Below are 24,059 nucleotides of genomic sequence, written 5' to 3'. Positions count from 1 at the left end.
CATAAGAAAGGTGTTCCGGGCCCCTGATCATCTTGGTTGCCCTCTTCTGTACCTTCTCCAGTTCAACAATGTCCTTTTTAAGATGTGGTGACCAGAATTGTACGCAGTACTCCAAGTGTGGTTGCACCATAGTTTTGTATAAGGGCATTATAATGTTAGCAGTTTTATTTTCAATTCCCTTCCTAATGATCCCTAGCATGGAATTGGCCTTTTTCACAGCTGCCGCACATTGAGTCGTCACTTTCAACGAGCCGTCCACCACGACCCCAAGATCCCTCTCCTGGTCCATCACCGACAGCTCGGATCCCATCAGCATATACTTGAAGTTGGGGTTTTTTAACATTGAATCTCATTTGCCATTTTGTCGCCCACTCCCCCAGTTTGGAGAGATCCTTTTGGAGCTGCTCACAGTCCATTTTGGATTTCACTACCTGGAAGAGTTTAGAATCATCTGCAAATTTGGCCACATCACTGCTTAATCCTGCTTCTAGATCATTTATGAATAAACTAGTATTTTAAAGCCCGTTATAACAAAGGGCGCTAGCTTCTCCCCCCCCCTTTAAGCATTCTTCCTTTCTATTGGTTCCCCCCCCGTCTCTCTTCCTTTCCTTCCTTTTCTTGTTCTCCTTTTCCCTCTCTCTGTCTCTCCTCCCTCATTCCTTGTTTTGTCTTTCGCTGTCTGTCTGTGTCTCTCCTTCTCTCTCTCTCTTTCTCTCTGTCTTTGTTTTCCTCCACCCTTTTCTAATTTACCCTTCCCTCTCTCTTGGTTTTCCCCCCCCTCTCCCCTCTCCCTTGTTCCGTCTGCCAGAGGCGCTTGTCTTTGGAAGTGGGAGCCCCCTGGGGCCAGCGAGCCACTGATCTTCTGCTGATGAGTTCTCTAGGCAAACCGCTTTGGGGGGGACTCCTGTGGAAAAGCGGCCTCTACAGATTTGCTCTCCAGCCGGCCGCCGCTGGTCCCGCCAACCCTGCTCTAGCCGCTGCTGCCTGCAGGCCAGGAGCAGTGAGGAGCGGCGGCAGGGAGGGCGCGGCGACGGCTGCTCCTCCGTCCTCCTTCCCGGAGGACCCACGTGGAAGGTCCATGGAAGGCGGCCGCTGGCCAGAGCCTGCGAGCAGCACGCAGCAGACCCGTGCCTGGCAGCAGCGAGCGCCGGCAAGGCAAGCCGCAGGCAGGGGCTGCCTGTTCTGCTCTGGGGCGCGCAGCAGTGGGCGAGCAAGGTAGGAGCGGCGGCCTGCTCCGTCCTCCCCTCCAGCCGCTGGGACCTCCTTCCACCGGGCTCTCCCTTCCCCAGCAAGGGAGAGTGCAGCACAGCGCCCCCTCCCTTCCCCATCCCCCCAGGGATGAGGACACCAGCAGTTGTCCCTTGGGGGCGCAGCACAGCCTTTCCTTTCCCCCGCCGCCTCTTCCCCGGCTTCGTGGCGGCCGCTTCTGGCCTTTCCGCGGCCGGGCGAAGCAACCAAGATGGCTGCCTGGTGCCTGTGTCCGTTTCTGACTTGGTCATTCTGCGCATGCGCTCCACGCATGCTTAGAACAGCCGAGGGAGGCACGGACACACGCTTGGTTGTCCACGGACGGACACCAAGCCTTTTATTAGAGAGGATTAAAAAGCACCGGTCCCAGTACAGATCCCTGGGGGATCCCACTTCTTACTTCCCTCCATTTTAAAAACTCTCAATTTATACCTACCCTCTGTTTCCTGTCCTTCAACCAGTTAGCAATCCACACATGTACTTGGACCCTTATCCCATGACTGCTACGTTTCCTCAGGAGTCTTTGATGAGGAACTTTGTCAAAAGCTTTTTGGAAGTCTAGGTAGATTATGTCAACTGGATCACCTTGATCCACACACTCGTTGACACTCTCAAAGAAGTCCAAAAGGTTGGTGAAGCAAGATTTACCTTTGTATAAGCCATGCTGGCTCACTCCCAGCAGGGCCTGTTCTTCTAGGTGCTTTACAATTTTATCCTTGAGGATGCTTTCTATCGATTTGCCTGGAACGGACGTTAGGCTAACCGGCCTGTAATTTTCCGGATCGCCCCTGGATCCCTTTTTGAAAATCGGTGTTACATTTGCTACTCTCCAGTCCTCTGGTACAGAGCCCGATTTCAGGGATAAGTTAAATATTTTAGCAAGGAGGTCGGCAATTTCACATTTGAGTTCTTTGAGGACTCTTGGATGGATGCCATCCGGCCCTGGTGATTTGTTAGCTTTCAGTTTTTCCAGACAGTTTAGAACATCATCCCTTGTCACTTCTATCTGACTCAGCTCTCTAGCCTCCATCCCTAAAAAGCCTGGTTCAGGAACAGGTATATGCTCAGTATCCTCTGCCGTGAAAACAGACACAAAGAACTCATTCAGCTTCTCTGCAACCTCCAAATCCTCCTTAATAATCCCTTTCACTCCCTCATTGTCTAATGGTCCAACTGCCTCCCTGGCAGGTTTCCTGCTTCTGATGTACTTAAAGAAGTTTTTGTTATTCCCCTTGATACTTTTGGCTAAATGTTCCTCAAACTCTCTTTTTGCCTCCCTTATTGTCATCTTGCATTTCTTTTGCCAGAGTTTGTGTTCCTTTCTGTTCTCTTCGTTTGGACAGGCCTTCCAATTTCGGAAGGAAGTCTTCTTCCCTTTTATGGCTTCCTTGACGGTACCCGTTAGCCATGCTGGCATCCTCCTGGACTTAGTGGAACCTTTCCTCCTTTTGGGTATACAATCTAACTGGGCTTCTAGTACTGTGGTTTTGAGTAAACTCCATGCACTCTGGAGTGAAGTGACTCTCCTGATTTTCCCTTTCAGCTTTCTTTTTACCATACTCCTCATTTTGGAGAAGTTTCCTCTTCTGTCCGTGTTAGACGTCCTTGGTGATTCTCTCCCCGCATGTATGCTGAATTTGATGGCACTGTGGTCATTGTTCCCTAAAGGGTTGATGACCCTGACATCATGCACCAGGTCCTGGGTGTCACTCTGAATTAGATCCAAGGTTGCCTTCTCTCTGATCGGTTCCATGACCAACTGTTCTAGGGCACAGTCATTTAGCGTATCTAGAAATTTGACCTCTTTGTCCTGACCTGAATGTGAATATACCCAGTCTATGTGTGGGTAATTGAAGTCACCCATAGTTACAGCCTTGCCTCTCCTTGACGCCTCCCTGATTTCCTCCTGCAACTCCCAGGCACTGTCGGCATTTTGATCCGGAGGGCGAAAGCACACCCCCAGTAGCACATTCCCTTTCCGGCCTTGTATAGTCACCCACAGGGTTTCTGTGGAGGACTCCAGTCCACCTAGGTTTTCTACCTTGTTAGATTCTATCCCTTCTTTAACATACAGTGCTACCCCTCCTCCAAGGTGCCCCTCCCTGTCCTTTCTATAGAGTTTATACCCAGGGATAACAGTGTCCCACTGGTTCTCACTGTTCCACCATGTTTCTGTTATGCCCACTATATCTATTTCTGCGTTAGCAACCAAGCACTCCAGCTCACCCATCTTGGCTCGGAGGCTTCTGGCATTGGCATACAAGCACCTATACACTGAATCTCTCCCCTGATGTATGCTATTCTTTTGACTCTTTGACCTGCCGGCACAGGCTCCCGTCTGCTCTTTATGCGGTTCTGCTCCATCCCCAGCTGTTTTATCTGAATTCTTTGCAGCCTCACACTTTAATGAAGGATGGCTTTTGCCAAACGGGATACTGCCCAGCTCCCATCGGCTGTTCCCCAGGTGTCATTTTAAAAGCTGCTCTGCAACCTTTTTGATTTTAAGCACCAGCAGTCTGGTTCCATCTTGGTTCAAGTGCAGCCTGTCCCTTTTGTACAGGCCTTGCTTGCCCCAAAATGTGTCCCAGTGCCTAAAAAATCTAAACCCTTCCTCCCGGCACCAACGTCTCATCCACGCATTGAGACCCCTCAGCTCTGCCTGTCACACTGTACTTGCGCGTGGAACAGGTAGCATTTCTGAGAATGCTACCTTGGGGGTCCTGGACTTCAAAATGCTACCTATCAGCCTAAATTTGGCTTCCAGGATCTCCCGACTGCATTTCCCCACATCGTTGGTGCCGACGTGCACCATGACAGCTGTCTCCTCCCCAGCACTGCCTAGGAGCCAGTCTAGATGCTGCGTGATGTCTGCAACCTTCGCACCGGGCAAGCAAGTCACCGTGCGGTCAACACGTGGGTCACAAACCCATCTCTCTATCCCTCTAATGATCAAATCACCCACTACAAGGAGGCCCCCACCCCCCAGAGGAGTATCCCGTGCGAGAGGATATGGGCTCATCATCCACGGAAGGAGTCCCTTATAAAGGAGCATTTCCCTCTTTCTCAGACCGATGTCCTCCTTGCCCAAGACCTTCATTCTCCCTGACAGCAGAGGAGCTACCAGCCCTGGAGTGGGATGCCTCTATCACATCCCTGAAGGTCTTGTCCACATGCCTCTCTGTCTCTCTGAGCTTCTCCAGATCCGCCACCTTGGTCTCAAGGGAATGGATTTGTTCCCTGAGAGCCAGGAGCGCCTTGCACCGAGCACACACCCATGACTTCTGCCCATGGGGCAAATAGTCATACATGTGGCACTCTGTGCAATACACTGGGAAGTGCCCCTTCTCCTGCTGACCTTCTATCTTCATACTGTTTTTGTTGGCTGTTTACAGTATTTAGAGAGTTTATTGTCCGTTTTTTAGATAGTTTCAATAGGTAGCCTATTTGAAGTCAAAGACCCCCAGGTTTGCATTCTCTGAAGTGCTACCTGTTCCACACACAGGGTCGGTTAGACAGGTAACGCTGAGGGTCTCAATGCATGGATGAGATGGTGGTGCCAGGAGAAGGGGTTTAGATTTGTTAGACACTGGGATACATTTTGGGGCAAGTGAAGTCTGTACAAAAGGGACGGGCTCCACTTGAACCAAGATTTGAACCAGACTGCAGGCATTTAAAATAAAAAAGGATGTAGAACAGCTTTTAAAGTGATGATGCCTAGTGGATTGCAGACAGGAACAGAGTAGTATCTGGTTCAGCAAGTAAAATCCCCTAAGGTGTGAGGGTGCGAACGTTTTGGATAAACTAGAAGGGGACAGATTAGAACCAGGAGTAAAGCAGACAGACAGCTGGTCAAAAAGTTCAAATGACAGTAAGGGAGATAGAACATGACAACACCAGGTAAGAGACTTGGAGTTAACAATCTGGTTAAGGTTGGACTCATGACCACACCCCACCTCCACAGGGGTGGGGGGCCCATTAGGATGGTCTGCCTGCGAAGGTTATTGGATCCAATAGGATTCCAAGAAGCCTTGGAGGGATTTAGTGTTGGCCCTGCTGGTGACCCTGTTGACACTCTGGTGGAGAATTGGAATAATCAACTCACCAGGGCAGTGGACATGATCGCTCCTAAGTGTCCTCTCTGACTCACTTCAAAAGTGGTCCCTTGGTATATGGAAAAACTATGGGGGCTGAAGCGGCAAGGTACACATTAGAACGCAAGTGGGAAAAGACTGTTGTAATGTAGTAATCAGACAGATTTGCTGTAAACTGCCTCGGGATTGTTTTAATGAAAGGTGGTATATAAATTTAACAATAAATAAAATAAATAAATAGAGTGCATTTGAAGATCTATGCTGAGGCGATACGTGCGACAAAGAAGTGATTATTTTCCTCCCATATCGCTTCTGCAAGTTCATGTCTGGCAGAGTTGTTCAGGGTTGTGAACGGGCTAATGTGTGCCCTCTTCCCCTTGATTCAGTACTTGGAACCAACAATTACTCGCTGTGACATTTTTAAAGAGTTTTGTGGACAAAATCTCTTGTATTCGGGGTGACTTAGATTCAAACTCCACAATTGTTACAGAGTCTGATGCCGAGGTGTCCAGCAGCTCCTCTTATGTGATGACCCTGGATCAGTTTCAGTTTGTGACTCCTGAGGATGTGGACAAGTTGCTCGGAATGGTGCGGCCTACCACCTGCCCTCTGGATCCTTGCTCAATATGGCTTATACTATCTGAGAGGGAGGCTGTTGTAGAGGGCCTGGTAGAGATTATAAATACTTCTCTGAGGGAGGGCAGGTTGCCTCCTTGTTTTAAGGAGACAATCATTAGACTGCTTCTGAAGAAGCCTGCCTTGGATCCCTCAGATTTAAGCAACTACAGGCCAGTCTCCAACCTTCCATGGTTGGGCAAGGTGATTGAAAAGGTGGTGGCCTCCCAGTTCCAGGCGGTCTTGGAGGAAACTGATTATCTAGACCCATTTCAAACTGGCTTTCGGGTTGGCTATGGGGTGGAGACGGTCTTGGTTGGCCTGATGGATGATCTCCAATTGGGAATTGACAGAAGGAGTCTGACTCTGTTGGTTCTTTTGATACTATTTGATACTCGGCGGCTTTCTATACTATTGACCATAGTATCCTTCTGGAATGCCTGAGGGGATTGGGGATAGGAGGCACTACTTTGCAGTGGTTCCTCTCCTACCTCACAGGCAGATTCCAGATGGTGTCTCTTGGAGACTCTGGAGGATGTGGACATCTTCAGATTTAGTTCTTCAAAATCTGTCTACATGGTATCCATCAGGGCTCCATTTGTCTCCAATACTGTTTAACATCTACATGAAACCGCTGCGAGAAATCATCAGGAGATTTAGTGCAGGGTGTTTTCAATATGCTGATGACACCCAAATCTATTTTTCCATGTCAATATCATCATGAGAAGGCATAACCTCCCTAAATGCCTGCCTGGAGGCAGTAATGGGCTGGATAAGAGATAACAAACTGAGGCTGAATCCAGATAAGATGGAGGTACTTATTGTGCTGGGTCGGAACTCGGGATACGATTTTGATTTGCCAGTTCTGGATGGGGTCACGCTCCCCAGGAAGGAACAGGTACACAGTCTGGGGGTGCTTCTGGGTCCGAACCTCTCCCTGGTGTCCCAAGGTTGTGGTGGTGGCCAGAAGTGCTTTTTATCAGCTTCAGCTGATACGACAGCTGCATCTGTTTCTTGAGATAAGCAACCTCAGAACAGTGGTACATATGTTGGTAACTTCTAGGCTGGATTACTGCAATGTGTTCTGTGTGGGGCTGCCTTTGTACATAGTCCGGAAACTTCCGTTGGTCCTGAATGTGGTGGCCAGGTTGGTCTCTGGGTCATCAAGGAGAGACCATATTACTCCTGTGTTGAAAGAACTATACTGGCTGCCGATACATTTCCGGGCAAAATACAAGGTGCTGGTTATTACCTATAAAGCCCTAAACAGCTTACGCCCTGAATATTTAAGATAACGTCGTCTTCACCATGAGCCCCACCACCCATTAAGATAATCTGGAAAGATTCGTCTGCGGCTGCTGCCTACTTGTTTGATGGCTACTCGGGAACAGGCCTTCTCCATTGTTGCCCCTGGACTTTGGAATGACCTCCTTGTTAAAATAAGAGCCTCCCCATCTTTGGCAACTTTTAAAAAGACACTGAAGATACATTTATTCACCCAGGTTTTTAATTAGATTTATGGTTTTAATTTTTAACTGCTGGGCCAGGCACAGAGCATCTGTGCCTCCAGCCGGCCCACCCACCACTGCCTTTTTATCCCCCCACAACACCAGCCTGCCCACTTCTCCCCCGCAACCTCTTCTCACCCCTCCATGTTTTCTGGCTGTCAGGCCAGCTGGCCAGCCGGCCCACCACCTGCTCCAGCCCACCCGCCAACTCCTGGCAGTGGCCGCCTCTTCCCACTGAGTGGCCCGCCGCCTCCTGTGGCCACCATCCCTATCCCCACCCCCCCCATCCTTGTTGCTATCCTATCCGCAGCTGCTCACAAACTCTCACGAGAGCTACCACACATGAGATTAGTGACAGTTATGTCTAGGAGAATTAAATATATAGAAGATGTTTGTGTTAAATTACTCTAATGCTACTAATTTTAATGTTTAAATTATTTTAATTGTTTTAATGTTTTAAATGATTTTAATTATAAACCACCCAGAAATCCCCTAAGTTTGGGGTGGTATAAAAATATGTTAAATAAATAAATACCAATGCCAGAAGCCTCCGAGCCAGGATGGGCAAGCTGGAGTGCTTGGTTGCTAAAGAAAACAAAGATATAGTGGGCATAACGGAAACTTGGTGGAATGGTGAGAACCAGTGGGACACTGTTATTCCTGGATACAAACTCTACAGAAAGGACAGGGAGAGGCAAATTGCGGGTGGCGTAGCACTGTATACTGAAGGGATAGAATCCAATAAGCTAAAAAACCTAGGAGGATCAGAGTCCTCCACAGAATCCTTATGGGTGACAATACGATTGAAATGTTTTATTAGGGACGTGCTATCGTCCTCTGGATCAAAATGCTAAGAGTGACCTGGAGTTGGAGAAGCAAATCAGAGAGGCATCATAGAGAGACAGTGATGTAATAATGGGTCACTTCAATTACCCACACATAGACTGGGTAAATTCACATTCAAGTAATGACAGAGAGGCCAAATTTCTAGACATGCTAAATGATTGTGTTTCAGAACAGTTGGTTGTGGAACCAACCAGAAAGAAGTTGACCTTGGACTTAATCCTGAGGGGTGCCCAGGACCTGGTGTGAGATGTCAGAGTTGCAGAACCATTATGGAACAGTGACCATAGTATGATCCAATTCAGCTTATATGCAAGTTGAGCATTGCCAAGGAAGTCTAACACAGATCTGTTCGACTTCAGAAGAGGAAACTTCTAAAAAATGAGGGGACTGGTAAAAAGCCAGGAGGATCAAATCACTCCAGAAAGCATGGAACTTATTCAAAACCACAATAATAGAAGCTCAGTTGGAATATGTACCAAAAAAGAAGAGAAAGGTACCGCCACATGCGGAGAAAGGCCAAAAACAGGCTGCACAGCAGATGGGCCCGTGTAGTCACTTGCAAGGAGGGGAGCTGGAAGGAGCTTGCTGCCCCCCCATCCTGCCACGCAGCATTGTTTTCAAAGGTAAAAGGGTGAACTCTCCCCTCCTTGCTGCCCTCCAATTCTTCCTGCAGCTGCAGCCACACCCCATCCCACCACCATCAGTGGCGTTCTTTACAGGGCAAAAGGGGATCGGTACTGGGACCAGTGCTCTTTAACTTGTTCATAAATGATCTAGAAGATGGGGTAAGCAGCTAAGTGGCCAGATTTGCAGGTGTCACTAAATTATTTAGGGTAATGAAATCCAAAGCATACTGTGAGGAGCTCCAAAAGGATCTCTCCAAACTGAGTGAGTGGGTGACAAAATGACAAATGCGATTCAATGTAAGCAAGTGTGAAGTGATGCACAATGGGGCAAAAACTCCAGCTTCGCGTATATGCTGATTGGATCTGAGCTGTTGGTGACTGACCAGGACAGTTCGTTGAAAGTGTTGGTTCAGTGCATGGCAGCTGTGAAAGAGGCAAATTCTATGCTAGGGATCATTAGGAAGGGGATTGATAATAAAAATGTTAGTATTATTATGCCCTTATACAAAGCTATGGCGTGGCCACATCTGGAGTACTATGTATGTACAGTTTTGGTCACCGTATCTTAAGAAGGATATTGTAGAACTGGAAAAGGTGCAGAAGAGAGTAGCTGATTAGGGGCCTGTAGCATTTTTTAAATAAGGCAAGGTTATAGCATCTGGGGCTCTTTAGTTTAGAAAAGAGGTGACTATGGGGAGACATGATAGATGTGTATAAAATTATGCATGGAGTAGAGAAAGTGGAAAGAGATAATTTTTAATCCCTCTCTCACAACACTAGAACCAGGTGTCATCCCATGAAACTGAAGGCCGGGAAATTTAGGACCAAGAAAAGGAAGTACTTTTTCACACAGCACATCATTAATCTGTGGAATTCTCTGGCACAAGATGTGATGACAGCCAAGTGTCATGGGCATGCTGTCGGACTCTGAGGATGAGGAGGTAGGCAGTGTGACAGTGGAGGAGGGAGTGCAGCTACCTCAAAGGCAAAAAGTTGCAGAGGCAAGTGGGACCAACTCACAGGACGTTGAAAAAGAAACAGAGCTTAGTATGACAGCTCCCGTGGAGGAGGCACAGCCAATCTCAGCTGTAGAGAGGCGTCAGTCGAAGAGATAGGAGATAAGGAGACACATGCGCAGAACGGCTTGACTAACCAGGAGAGCTGCTGAGTCAGGGACCAATGATTTAGAGCACATGGCTTCAGCCTATTTAAGACAGCTTTGCCGCAGCCGCATTGCTGGTAGCAACGTCCTGTTTTGGTGAGCTACCCAGCTGTGTTCCTGCTTGTTTGATTGTGCTTTGACTTCAGACTATTTGGACTCTGTTTGTGGAATTCAACTTGGACTTGGTTTGACTGACTGGATATTGTAACGACTCAGACTGGCTGTGGTTTGGACACTGCTTACTGTTTGGCTCTGACATTCTCCTTTTGACCCTTTGCCTGCTGCACACTCCATCTGCTGATATATAGCTCTTGATTTGCCTGACAGGTTTATGACACCAACAGCCTGGATTGCTTTATAAGTGGTTTAGACAAATTCATGGAGGACAGATCTTTCAATGGATACCAGTCTGAGGGTTATAAGTCCACCTCCAGCCTCAGCGGCACGATGCCTCTGAATACCAGTTGCAAGGGAGCAACAGCAAGAGACAAGGCATGCCTTCACCTCTTGCCTGTGGACTCCCCAGAGGCATCTGGTGGGCCACTGTGTGAGACAGGATGCTGGACTAGATAGGCCTTGGGCCTGATCCAGCTGAGCTATTCTTATGTTCTTACAGGTCAAATCCTCCGCAGTCCCTCTACAAAACAGAGATACAAGTTTTGGGTGGTATAGAAATATGTTAAATAAATAAGCAAACAAACAAATAGCAGAGAGGTGAAATTGTTGCTTTTTGAAGGATTTGCTTGTACAGACTCAGCTGCTGGATTGGGGAGCACAACTCCACATGCAGCAGCCATGGCTCTTCATACAGCTACGGAAACACCTGTGAAAGTCTGTTTCCATGCACATGCACCTTCTAGTTGGATGAGTACAACCACAACAGTTTGCCTATTGTCAAACATGCTGGACCTAGTTACACTGACACCCTCTGTTTCCAATGGCCAAAGATGCAAGTTACATTAAGCCCATTATTATCATATGGGTTTAACAACAGAAGTGTAAAGATCAGGCATGGAGGGACCAGATATGGCTTGGGATTGTGGTGCATATTGCGGTGGGGTGAGAGTAGGTTCTTGTAACATTTTACCCATGGAAAATAACTTCCCAAAATGGTTATTGGCAGCAAATGGCGAGGGGTTGGCAGGAAAATGGCATCCTCCTTGTGTCTCACTGCAGATGTCCTCCATCCTCACTGCCAAAAGGACATTTTTGTTAAACCAATCTTTTAATGATGGGCATAATGTAATGTGTAGTTTAGCCCAAAGTATCTGATCTACTTTTGAAGAATAAATTTGTATACAGAGCCACCATTTCTACATTTGTTCATCTGTCTTGTGCATCCTTATAAAAGGACAGAAGTTGAAAAAATGTTTATCAAGATTTATACCTTGCACTATCCTGAAGACTCAGGGCAGATAACAAGAAGGGAAAGAAAGAAAAAGCAATGCAGAGAATCTAATTCAGTGAAAGTTCCCCCATATTTTTTCAAGCTGCAAAAGTTAGTCAAAAATCTTTGAAATGTGCTCGGGCTTGAATTTTGGTAAATATGCAATATGACTGAACAACTAGGAATGATAATAAAAGATAATTTTATCTTACCTTAAATACTACATAAAGGTCTTCTAATTCTTGCATAGAAAAACCAATATCACCAGATACAGCTCGGACCTACAGGAAGGCAGATGAACAAATATATTTTAATTCTATTATTTGTGTGAACTTTGACAAATTGCATTCAATAAGATCAGAAAAGTTTATTTTACAAAGCATGACAAAGTGACTTTCAAGAGCTGTGGACTTGGCCGGAGAGAGGAAGGAGCATGTAATGATTTTGAGAATAATAGTAAAGTCTGCATTTGGGAGCTATTGATCTCTAAGGCAGGAAGATCTAAAAAACCGATGACAGCGGGAGAAGAATAGCTCTATTTCCTTGAACTTGGTGGGTAAACACAGCAAAAAGCTGGTCAAAAACATTAAATGCATTTCCTGCTCTCAATGCATTGTAATTGGAAGTGGGAACAGGAAATGTGTCAGCTCCTCCTTCCTTTCAGCTTTTATCTCTTTAATCTGCTCATTGTCAAACATCTACAAGGGCATTAGAGACATTGGCTGGAGACATCTGATGCTATTTGGAGGGAATGCACACCACAATGGCACAACAACAGAAAAGAGGCAGCAGCAAGATGTGAAAGCTACTCTTCCCTTGAGATCCCCAGCACAGCAACTCTGAGGGTGAGCAAGGTCAGAATCTCCTACTGCCACACTACCACACTCTTAGTGGGGGGAAAGAGGGAAGAGAGGAAAGCTAAATCGTAGGGTTTTGTGGCAAGGCCAGCCAAGCTTCTCTCATTGTAAAAAAAATCACATTATCATATCAACTGTTCCCTCGCAACATTATACCAGCAGAAAAATATACGGCAGTTACTCAAACCAGCAGAAGCATTCTGAAACCATGACAAGTGGTTAAGAGGACAAGGGCTGGTTTTGTGGTAAAGTAAAGTGTGCCATCGAGTCAGTGTCGACTCCTGGCAACCACAGAGCCCTGTGGTTTTCTTTGGGGGAATACAGGAGGGGTTTACCATTGCCATCTCCCATGCAGTATGATGCCTTTCAGCATCTTCCTATATCGCAGCTGCCCGATATAGGTCTTTTCCATAGTCTGGGAAACATACCAATGGTGATTTGAACTGGAAACCTCTGGCTTGCTAGTCAAGTCATTTCTCCGCTGCGCCATTAGGTAGGTCTTGTGGTAGTGAGCATGAATTGTCCCCTTTGCTAAGCTGAGTCTGTCCTGGTTTGAATTTGGATGAGTGCCCACATGTGAGCACTGTCTGCTCTAAGATATTCCGGTTAGGGGATGGGGCCATAGATCACTGGTAGAGAATCTTGCTTGCATGCAGAAGGTCTCAGGTTCAATCCCTGGCATCACCAGGTAGGGCTGGGAGAGACTCTGCCTGAAACCTTGGAGAAGCCGCTGCCAGTCACTGTAGACCAGTGTTCATTGCAAGGCCCGGGGGCCATTGGTGGCCACATCAACCCTAAGTGCGGCCTCCTGACTAATTGTTTATTGGGCTTGTGTGAAGCTTTGGCCAAAGCTCAAAACTCTGCACAGCCCCCCTGGTACCATGTGGAAACAACCATTCTCACCATGCAGTGCTGTGCCTTGCCCACTGTTGGGTGGAGGGCTCTTTTAAAGGGAAATGCAGCCCCCTTGAGCACCTACACCTAATGGGAATGTGTACACAGAGTGCTGGGAAATATAGCCCTTCCCAGGGCTTTCTTCCTAGTGCTTTGAAGAGAGGATTCCAGCCATGCAGAGGCCCATTAAGTATGCACAACGGAGAGCAGGCCCAGAACGGGCTGAAGACCACCCGAACTGGGCAATTTGGACATAAATGGAGACTGATGGGGGGGGGACTTCTGGAGACACACACACCCCGTGGCCGAATCTAAGCCCCCCAAAAGGTTGGCAGCAAGTAAAATGTAAATATTTAAAAGTTTTTTTTAAACTGCGAACCCATGGACAGTCGGGGGTGGGGGGTAAGGTTTGATGTCGAACTGGTTCACACATCCCTACAGGACTGTGCTGAGGTCAGCACATTGGGAAATGGCTCTTACAGTGAAGATTTTTTGCCAAGGTGGCCCCTTCATAAAAAATAGTGAAGATCACTGCTGTAGATAATACTGAACTAGATGGACCAATGGTCTGATTTGATATAATGTAGAGTTGTAATTTCTTAAATAACTTCAACCCACATTTGCTACAAAAATCCTCTTGGCAGAAAAGCTCTACACAAAATGTCATTCAGTAGCATGCCAACTGATTGCTTACCCAGTTTATTTATTTGGATAGTTTAGCTCACCCTGTTCTCAAAGACTCGGGGTTTATAATACCTACAAAACCACAATCAACATACTTAAATATATATTTGTAGAAAATTAGATCTCACATACCACACTTCTCTTGGCCGTGTCCTCTAAAGAATGGATCACCTTCAATCTTTGCTTAAACCGCATCTGTTCAATATCATCAGCTTTTAAGTGGCCAAATTTCTGTAGTCAGAAAAGTAGATAAGATTCATCTTTAGAGCCACAGGAGAACACCATGCATTTGATGACACACTGGAAGCTGGTAAGATAATTTACTAAGCAATTATTTCATTGGAAAGGAAGCAAAGGTCTGTCTGAAACAATGGTAACCAATAGGGATGTGCACAAATTGAGGTGTACAAGTTTGTTTGGACCTTACCTACTCTCCGAACCGGTTCAGTCCTTACCTGCTCTCCGCTGCCCTGGCGGTCCTCCCAAGAACCTGCACATGACGCAAGCATGCACATGACATTCGTGCATGAGCAGACGCCACTTGCATGGTCAGCAACACCATGCTGACCATGTAAGAACATAAGAACAGCCCTGCTGGATCAGGCCCAAGGCCCATCTAGTCCAGTATCCTGTTTCACACAGTGGCCCACCAGATGCCGCTGGAAGCCACAGGCAGGAGTTGAGAGTGTGCCCTCTCTCCTGCCATTACTCCCCTGCAACTGGTACTCAGAGGCATCCTGTCTTTGAGGCTGGAGGTGGCCCACAGCCCCTCTGACTGGTAGCCATTGATAGACCTCTCCTCCATGAAGTCATCCAAACCCCTCTTAAAGCCATCCAGGTTGTTGGCTGTCACCACATCCTGTGGCAGAGAGTTCCACAAGTGGATCATGCGTTGTGTGAAACAGTACTTCCGTTTGTTGGTCCTAGACCTCCTGGCAATCAATTTCATGGGATGACCCCTGGTTCTAGTGTTTTGTGAGAGGGGAAAAATTTCTCTCTCTCCACTTTCTCCACACCATGCATGATTTTATAGAACTCTATAACGTCTTCCTGCAGTCGTCTTTTTTCTAAACTAAAAAGCTCCAGGTGTTGTAGTCTTGCCTTATAAGGAAGGTGCTCCAGGCCCCTGATCAACTTGGTTGCCCTCTTCTGTACCTTTTCCAGTTCTACAATGTCCTTTTTAAGATGTGGTGACCAGAATTGTACACAGTACTCCAAGTGTGGTCGCACCATAGTTTTGTATAAGGGCATTATAATATTAGCCCTATTATTAATATTAGCCCTAATATTAATATTAGCCCTAATATTAACATTATAATATTTTCAATCCCCTTCCTAATGATCCCTAGCATGGAATTTGCCTTTTTCACAGCTGCCGCACACTGAGTCGACACTTTCAATGAGCTGTCCACCACGACCCCAAGATCCCTCTCCTGGTCAGTCACTGACATCTCAGATCCCATCAGCATATACTTGGCATATACCAACCATGCATATGCATATGCCATGTGTGTGTGCTGGCGCCTTGTGTGGGTTCTTGGGAGGAATGCCACCCCAGCAGGAAGCTGCATGGGGCAGCTGAGAGCGGGTAAGGATCTGCTCTCCTACTTTTTAAAAGATCCTACCTCCCACTCCCACTCCCCCATGCCCCGGCATCACCGAACTTGTGCATGTTTCATGCACATCCCTAGTAATCAACCACACCCTTGTAGCTATGCTTAGAAGCCATCAACACAAACAAGGCAGAGGAGGGAAGCAGAGGCTATATTAGCAGCAATTCAATAAGAGTCACCTTCTGAATAATGAAAAGGCGTGACAGAGAGATGTAGCCATACTGTACATGTACATTTTTGGAAATAATTTTGCAACCAGAACAAAACTTAAAACAAAAACAAAACGGTAGGGGAGAGAGCAGAAGCAGCAAAATCACATGGCGGAGCCCATTCCACACTTAACAGAAATAGCTGAAGACAGCTGTATTCATGCATTCTATATACTTATACCGAAGACAGAGTTTTTGTTTCACAAGCAATGCAAGACCAGACTTCTATGTTGAACACATCATATGAGAAAAAAAGGTAAGGCAGCTCCTAACCTCATAGGCTGTTTTTATAAGTTCAAAGATATCAATTTCCACTGGCGGATCATCTCCACTTGTCAATAAGGCGTGGAGGTGGGGGATAGGCGGAGAAACACTTTGTCGATTCACTACATTGTCTAGGTACCTATTGGAAAATCAAGAGTGAACACAGGACCTTGGATCACTGCATCATCCGAAGATGAAGCTACAGTATCATTCCCAAGAGTTTTCATCCTTCTGTCTAGCGACATAATTCCACTGATGATATTCTCACTGGTGTAATCAAGTTTGTGATTCATTCTTTATACAAATCTTTTGATTTATTGTGGTTTTCAGAAAATTAGTTGGATATATGCTGCAGGAACATATTTATTGAAATACAACATAATGAAAATTTTAGTCTTCTATAGTCTCCTCTGTAACAAAGATTTTAGTGTTGTTTTCATACAGTACTGTATTTATATCCTGCCCTTTTTGAAACAAAAACAAAATAAATACAAGTAATATGGAGTACAAATGGTCAAAGCAGACAAATGGAAGAGGCCTAGTCTCACCTTCTCCTGCCAGCTGAAGAAAGCTTCTGCTCTGGAAGGAGACAGGCTAGATGGCAGCCAGCTTCCAATGGCAAGGACCCACTAGCTCCACCTTTTCCTTCTGTAACCTGGGGAGTGACTGGTCATGGATTTAATTCAAGAGGGGAGGGTCTGGATGGGAGTCAATCCCAGTACACAAATGGAAGAAGCCTCCTTGATTCTCTTGCTCCTCAAAGTCAGGTGGTCATTAATGGAGTCTCTTTTGGACTGGAGTGACTGGCTAGCAGCTGGTTCCAGCAGAACCCAATTATTAGTTCAAGCAAAAACGTCTTGCAGAGCTCAGAGCTCAGTTATGAAGAAAAAATTCATAGCAAATATTCAGCTTTGATTCGTTTGTCCACCTGGTCTTGGCTGAAGAGACTCTGTCAGTCTCTTACACGAAACCAGATTTTCAAATCACATTCCTAGCCACAGCTCAGTGACACAGGACATGCTTACAAGGCAGAAGGTCCCAGCTTCACTACTTGGCACCTCTAGGTAGGACAGGGAAAGATCCCTGGCATGACAACCTGGAGAGCTAAGTCAGTGTAGACAATACTAAGCTAGGTGGATCAGTGCTCTCACTCAGGCATGGCAATACAGAAGGCTACAAATTAAGCTATTTTGGCCAAAGGGATCCTGCAATTACAATAGATCTTTTTGGACTTTATTTCTCACACGGATATATTTTACACCAGACTGATCACACAGTGACTGGTTTAGGGCAAAATGATTTTATTACTCTTGTAATGTAAGTGGTTCCAGTCTTCTTAGGAATTTATACCAGGGTGCAAGAAGCTTCAACCACTAACCAGAAATAGGAAAGAAAAGTTAATGGAGATAATTACTAAAGCCCATTCATTAAATTATGAAAGCAGAACAGCAAAAGCTACCTGCCCAAGGCAGTCATGGCCTCGCCTTCATCACAGCAATTTAGCAGCTTCTCCATGTTGGCATCCAGTATGGCCAGCGACATCTGCAAGATGACCTTGATGCCTTCGTAGAAGAAACAGTCAACAATGACCACAGCGCTTTCAAAAGGCATGACATTGAGGAAGAGGGTGAGGAACCAAGAGAGTGAGATACTGGAGATGACTCCTAGCTCTTGCATCTTTTCAGACAGCTGGGGAAGGCAGTCATGTGTCAGTTCCTCAAAGATGCCCTGATCCACCAATGCACCTTAATAGGCAATGAAAACCAAAAGAAAGAGAGAGACAGTATTAAGTAAACTCGCATGACAAATGAAGGATTGAGATAAAGCTAGTGGAAAATAAATTTCAAGTAAAAACTAGTTTGTCTCAGAATGAGTTCACACAAGCATACTGACCACTTGCCCCGCAAGTGAGTTGCAAATTTGCTTCTACTGAATGTTACTGCAACTGATGAAGTTATGCTCGGTGAAATGAATTCTAAAAACTCTGACTACAATGTTTAGACTGCAGTGGCCATTTCATTCACCTGAGATGGCAGTCAGTGAGTGATGAGCAAGCATGCTTGAACTCTCTCTCACATACCCATTTGCTTCTGAAACGGATTAGCACATTGCTATATTTAGGATTATCATCAAGGTTTTTACTAAAAACATTTGGTCTTGCAGGCATCTGAGAGCAAAACGCAACCTACTGTTGCAGATTCAACAACTTGTGTGTATGCAATAAATAATTCATTAAATGACGGATATAAAACATTAGAATTATGGAGATTCTGCCTTCAACTTAATTTACAATCTTTACTGTCAAGTCTTTGTTTAACTCTTTAATTTCAAAAGAAACAAACCTATTTCAACAATTTTCTATGTTTCAGGAGTGTTAGTTGCTGAATTATTTTGAGAAAGTGGTACCATTTTCAGACTCTGGAAGCAATTATATTATTTAAATATAATTAAATATATCTCAGTGCTTAAGATCTTATCAAAAGGGCTGGTGTTCTTTTCTGGGCACTACAGAGGATACCGACAGCTAAAAAGGATTCAGAGGAGAGATACGAGGATGCTAATAAGAGTCTAGGATGTTAAGTACGAGCAAAGGCTATAGGAATTGGGTAAGTTCAGCCCATTGAAGAAATGAAAAAAATGAGGAAAATATGTTGGCAGCATTTAAATAAATATTTGAAAGGATTTCATGCAAGATTATTAATTCTGTCCTATGAAGATAGAATTAGATGTAGTGGGTGTAAAACAACAGAAAAGCAACCTGAGCATAAAAACATTAAAAAAAGACTTTCTAATCACAAGAAAAAAATCAGTAGACTGAGCTGTCTAGGAAGGTTCTAGAACTTCTGTCCCTGAAGGTTTTCAAGTAAAAGCAGGACAGGAATGTACCAGGAATGCTTCAGTTCTAGGATATCCTGTCTTAGAAGACTGAGTTTGGACTAGATGGCTCACTTGGTTCCTTCCAACTCTCTAATTTTAATATTTTAAGAAATGTCTTATACAAAGTTATGGTGATCTTAAGCAGCCAAAGCTTTCAACAGGCTTTGTGTCTCTTGTTCTAGGTGCAAGTTGTTTTAATGATTCAACTAAACTAAATTGTCTGATCTCTTTCAATGCCCTGGGTTGCTTTGGACCAACTAATCCTAGTTTCCAAGATTGATTTGGCAAAGACTTACCAACCACCCTGCTGTTGTAGTAATCTGGCAGCATCCTTTCACACAGGGCCACAAGGAGCCAAAAAGCTTCTTCCTCATTACAGTACAGAAGCAATACCGATGTCACAATGTTCATGGCCTGACCGCAAGCAGACAAGCACACACACATAGAAAGAGAAGAATCCATACTAGTTGAGAATCCATGGACGTTTAGGAAGGCAATCATTTAGTATCATTTTGTTTGCTAGAGCCTTGTCAGACATAAATGATAAATGAGAGAACTTGAAGCAAAGATTCAGAACCACATCCTTGGCCTCATGCAACTAGCATAGCGCTTTTATTAGAAACTGATAACTGCCCATGACATTTCACAGGTAAGGTGCAGTGAAAAAGCAGGATTTCTTGCATCCCTCCCTCATACCTCCATATCCCCTTCTCCACCTCCTTCCTCCCCGCTAAAGCTCCCAAAGGATGTAAGGGAAGAAAGAGCATTTCAATGAGCTAGGGATCTCATCAGGATATGACCTTCCTCTGTCATTGGCTGTGCTCTACCCAGAACAGAGACTGTGGCCAAGCAAGGCTCCTGATAAAGGCAACTTGCCTGCCCACCTAACAACAGAATATGGGGCAGGGTGAAATGCAATACATTGCCTCTTTTCTTCACCCCCACTTTCCAATGTCTGATACCCAACTTTAGTTTGTCTGTCACATGCCAGTGTAATCTTGTTAAAGTGTGAGAGATGAAATGTTGGGAACTGGCATACAGACAGAGATCAAGCTCCAGGGAGAAACAAAAGGGGACAATTTGGTTATAACAATATGTAGGAACAAAGATTCAGAGAACTGAGCTGAGCTTTGCTTCCTTTGGCTTGGCTAAAACAACCTAAGAAAATAATGAGGGTGTGCATGGTGCAGTCCAGAAAAGAATGTTAAAAGATGGACTTCAGTTAATGTTTAGATATAACAGTCCTTAGTGATTTCAGTATGTTATCAGGATTATTCCCACTTGCAGCATTAGCACTGATAGGAAACCTGTACTCCTGCGTGCAATGTGGGATTTCTGTTGCCATTACACTGCCTGGATTGCTTCTCTCTTACCTGGCAGTACCCAATGGTGGGATTCCGAAAAGCATATGCTGTCAGTACCCTACGAAGTGCAGCGAACCCTAGCTCATTCTGGAAGGCAGGGTGCTCTGGCATTGAACGATGCAGGTCTCTTTCAATTTCTTCTGTAGCAAGGCTGTATTTTCCCATTGACTGTTCTACCAAATCTGTGTAGTACCCAGGATGAGTGGTCATCTCGTTCCATGCCCCTACACACACAAAAAAAATCCCTAGTTTTTATGTCCAAGACATTCAGGATTTGTTTGAGGCTGGTGTATGCTGTATGCTGTATGTTTTCCTGAGACTGCCAATTTCAATTTCTTGTAGCTGTATTAAATCCAGGACTAAATGCATGGCATAGCTGAATAATGACCTTGATACATTTAGATGAGACCTTTTAATACATGCCATTTACTCTATAAAAATGTGAGATCTCCATTAAACAGTTGTCAAGGAAAGAGACTGAGTATGGGTCATAATTCCATGGAAGGAGTTATTCTAGATGCCCCTTAGGTTGCTTCTAATTTTAGGAGCCTTTCCATCTTAATTGTGGAAACACTCACAATTGTGAAACGCTACAGTCCCTTTCAACTTGGGAACCTGTTAACTAGTGCATAAACTGTTCACCTGAAAATAGGAGCCACAGCTCTCCACGAAGATTCTCTGGGATCCCTTTTAACACCAGTTCACGGGTCTTGGCGGTCCGATACATGCACATTCCCCTCCCATATTCAAAAAAATGAATGTTCCATGACTCTTCCTTCATCTTCTCTTTTGCCTACAGAAGAAAACATTATTAGTATCACATTTTTTGAGATTTTAGTTGTTTCTATTTCTGGTGTCATGGACTGCCTTTGTTTAGATTACTTTCCACGCCTTCAGTATTTAGATTAGCCTTAAGCTATATCAGGAAACTACAGAGTGTGCAAAGTTCCAATTTAAATGCTACACCACTATGCGAGTTTGTGTTCAGTAGGGTATTTCATTTACAATATAAAATACAAGAAGTTGAGAAAAAAGTGTCTACAAAAATATTTGTTTACTTATTTGAATTCTAGTACAGCATACATAGAACATAAAGCACAAAGCAAAGGACATCAAAACAGAATGTACTACAAATGGCTTTATATTAAAGATAATCCCTAAGATCTTATTCTTAATTCAGAATTTTACCCATAGCTGTCCAGAATAAGGTGAGGTGCCAGAAGACAACCTGATTCTCCATTTTTTAATTTTAACATTATTCATGATCAAGCAGAAAACCGTAACTAGAAAAATGTCAGCATTCCAGTCAATGGAAAAAAGACCAGTTTGTTTACAAATGTTCTTTGTTCCACTGTTACTCCAACTCAGATATATAATTAACCCCTTTCACACAGATCTAAAATTTCTTCACTAATTTAAGGAACAGAGAACAACTACGATATCAAAAACAACCTGAAAAACACTATCATGTTATTTCAGGTAAAAAGGTTACAGGCTTTTCTAAGAAAACCACTAGTTTCTAGGCCAGAATTGAATCAAAAGACCTAAGGGGTGATTTTATTCTTAATATTCCTGACACTGGGTTTCCCTCACCCCCAACCCCAACCAGCACACTTCACATAATCTATGAACAGTGACCTCCTATATTTACTCACAAAGACATTGCAATAAAAATGTGCAAGCTAAAATAAAATAAGAAAGAGTTTCCTCTGAATGGGGAAAATAGAGATTGGTGTGCAAAGCACTAAAATAGCACAACTCACAAACCATTAAGAAATTACTATGTTCCTGTACAGAACTTTGCATTTCTAGATACCTAAAGGATTAGCACAGACATGCCTTTCTGGAAAATACCGAAGAACATACAAGATAAGATAGCATAATTAAGCACACCTAATTTTACAACATAAGATAGTACAGTGCATCATATCCTGGATGAAATCCAGTGGTAGATCTTCATGGGAGCACCAACACTAGAAACTGATGGCTGCCAGTAGCTTTCAGGCCCAATTCAAGGTGCTGATTTTAAGCTAAAAAGTCTCTCCTCCTATGAGCCATTAAGATCAGCAAATGGGGCCAGCCTTGGGAGTCGTCTCCCAGGGTGTGGGGAGGTGTGAGTGGCAAGGCTTTTTCAGAGGTGGCCCTGGTGCTTTCATACTTACTGCCAAAGGAGACCAGGTTTAGCCATCTGTCCAGACTGTTAGAAAAATATGTAAAAATGTTTAGATGAACATATTTTAAATATTTCCCTCTTTAATTGTATCGGATTGTATTTGTCTTGTAATTATGGGTCGGGTTTTTCGGGGGGGGGATTTTTATTGTTTAAAATAAAAACTGAAGATTCCCTTCCCCCCAGTTGATAAAGAGTTGTTTGTTTACCCCTTTTGCTCCAAAGAATTCCTCAGAGTTGGTCCCAAACAGTTTAAGTAGTCCCTGGGATGCTGTTGGTACCTCATCAGTGCAAAAATTGGCTAGCTGATTGTTGAGAGGAGAGGCAGGACTGGCTGCAGGTGGGCTGCTGGGAGACAGTGCTGGGATTTCCTAAAAACAAATATATAAATTGTTATAAATTTATGTTTTCCAAAGGTACAGGCTTACATTACAATTAACATTTGGTGTAGCCAAAAGCTGTTCTAGGTAGGCTTTTTACTATAGTGAATTGCAGAACACAACAACACAGTTTCTTAATCCTGTCTGGTATTGAAACCCTACTTTAACAAGGGTTGAAGAGCCATTTTCCATTGGCTCTCTGTTGATGAAGTGGCCAGCTATGATGTACACAGGTTATGCAGTATTAACTTCTCATATAAACAAGTGGCAACCTCATAGTCACTACTGTACATGTATCTATTAGAGAGCTATGGCTTAATCCCAGCTCTCTGGTGAGTGCAGCATTCATACACTCCATATGTGTGTGTAAAACAGCACTGAGTACCAGCTGGCTAGAAATGATTAACAGGCTTACCAAAACACCAGCAGATACACTCCAGGTTATTGGTCAGAATCAGAACAACGGAGTGCTGTGTCACATTACTAGTTGCAGATATTATGAACTGACACTGAATATATCAACCTATCAGAGAAGATGGGAAGAGCTACCCACCTAATGGAGGAAATTTTCCACTTTCCCTAAACTCTAGACTCCAATCTCATGTCACCATTCTTTTAACTGAGTACCTTAATTATTTGTCCTGGACCACTCAGTGACTTTCAACATCATGGCATCTTTCTGGATAGGCTGTCAGGCTCATGGGGGGCGGGGTGGGGAAGCATTGCCTTGTGGTGGTTCCACTCCTATAAAGACAGCCAATTCCAGGAGATTTGTGGTCGGGGGGTGGGGGGGACTACTGCATGGCCCATCATTTTTATGCTATTGGCTCCTAAGGGTTCCATCTTGTCCCGCATGCTAATCAACTCCTACATGAAGCCACTGGTATGGCTGAAATGGATGCTGCCCTTCCTGCAACATTTTCACTGCCCCAACTGCAGGCAGAGAAAAGTGTATGGCGTCCCCCCCCACCCCATTTTCTGGAGGTGGGAAAAGATTTCATGTTAGGGGCTTGCCTATACTTAGCAGCAATGCATGCCTTTTTTATTTTTAAAAGCTATTTTATGCTGCCACCTGCACTGTTGGAAGCACTGGAGCATTTTCTGGAAGCCAAATGGCCAGAGCAGACATCCTGCCCCTGCAATGTAACAGAAATGACACTATGTCACACATAGCATTATTGTATGCTATGTAATCCTAATCCTGGTGCATTTGGGGGGGGGGGATACTGGCTGCAGCTACACCTCTGCAGGACACCCACTGGTG

At 44.7% G+C, this 24,059-nt stretch overlaps 1 protein-coding gene across 4 annotated transcripts in view; it reads right to left on the bottom strand.

The window, feature by feature from the left end:
* TBC1D9B (TBC1 domain family member 9B) overlaps positions 1-24,059 on the bottom strand; it is a 92,859-nt gene that overhangs the window by 23,174 nt on the left and 45,626 nt on the right. For all 4 annotated transcript variants that reach the window (XM_053298501.1, XM_053298503.1, XM_053298504.1 and 1 more), the window contains 8 exons: positions 22,625-22,786; positions 20,888-21,038; positions 20,255-20,469; positions 19,178-19,295; positions 17,464-17,749; positions 16,014-16,143; positions 14,051-14,149; positions 11,696-11,764 (listed from right to left, as the gene is read on the bottom strand). In XM_053298501.1, coding sequence (XP_053154476.1) covers positions 11,696-11,764; positions 14,051-14,149; positions 16,014-16,143; positions 17,464-17,749; positions 19,178-19,295; positions 20,255-20,469; positions 20,888-21,038; positions 22,625-22,786 — 1,230 coding nt within the window. The remainder of the gene's footprint in view (positions 1-11,695; positions 11,765-14,050; positions 14,150-16,013; positions 16,144-17,463; positions 17,750-19,177; positions 19,296-20,254; positions 20,470-20,887; positions 21,039-22,624; positions 22,787-24,059) is intronic.

The sequence above is a fragment of the Hemicordylus capensis genome, chromosome 2 (genome assembly GCF_027244095.1).
Source record: "Hemicordylus capensis ecotype Gifberg chromosome 2, rHemCap1.1.pri, whole genome shotgun sequence".
Classification (NCBI taxonomy): Eukaryota; Metazoa; Chordata; class Lepidosauria; order Squamata; family Cordylidae; genus Hemicordylus; species Hemicordylus capensis.
The sequence above is the reverse complement of the archived record's forward strand: the minus strand, read 5'-3'. Positions and strand labels throughout refer to the sequence as shown.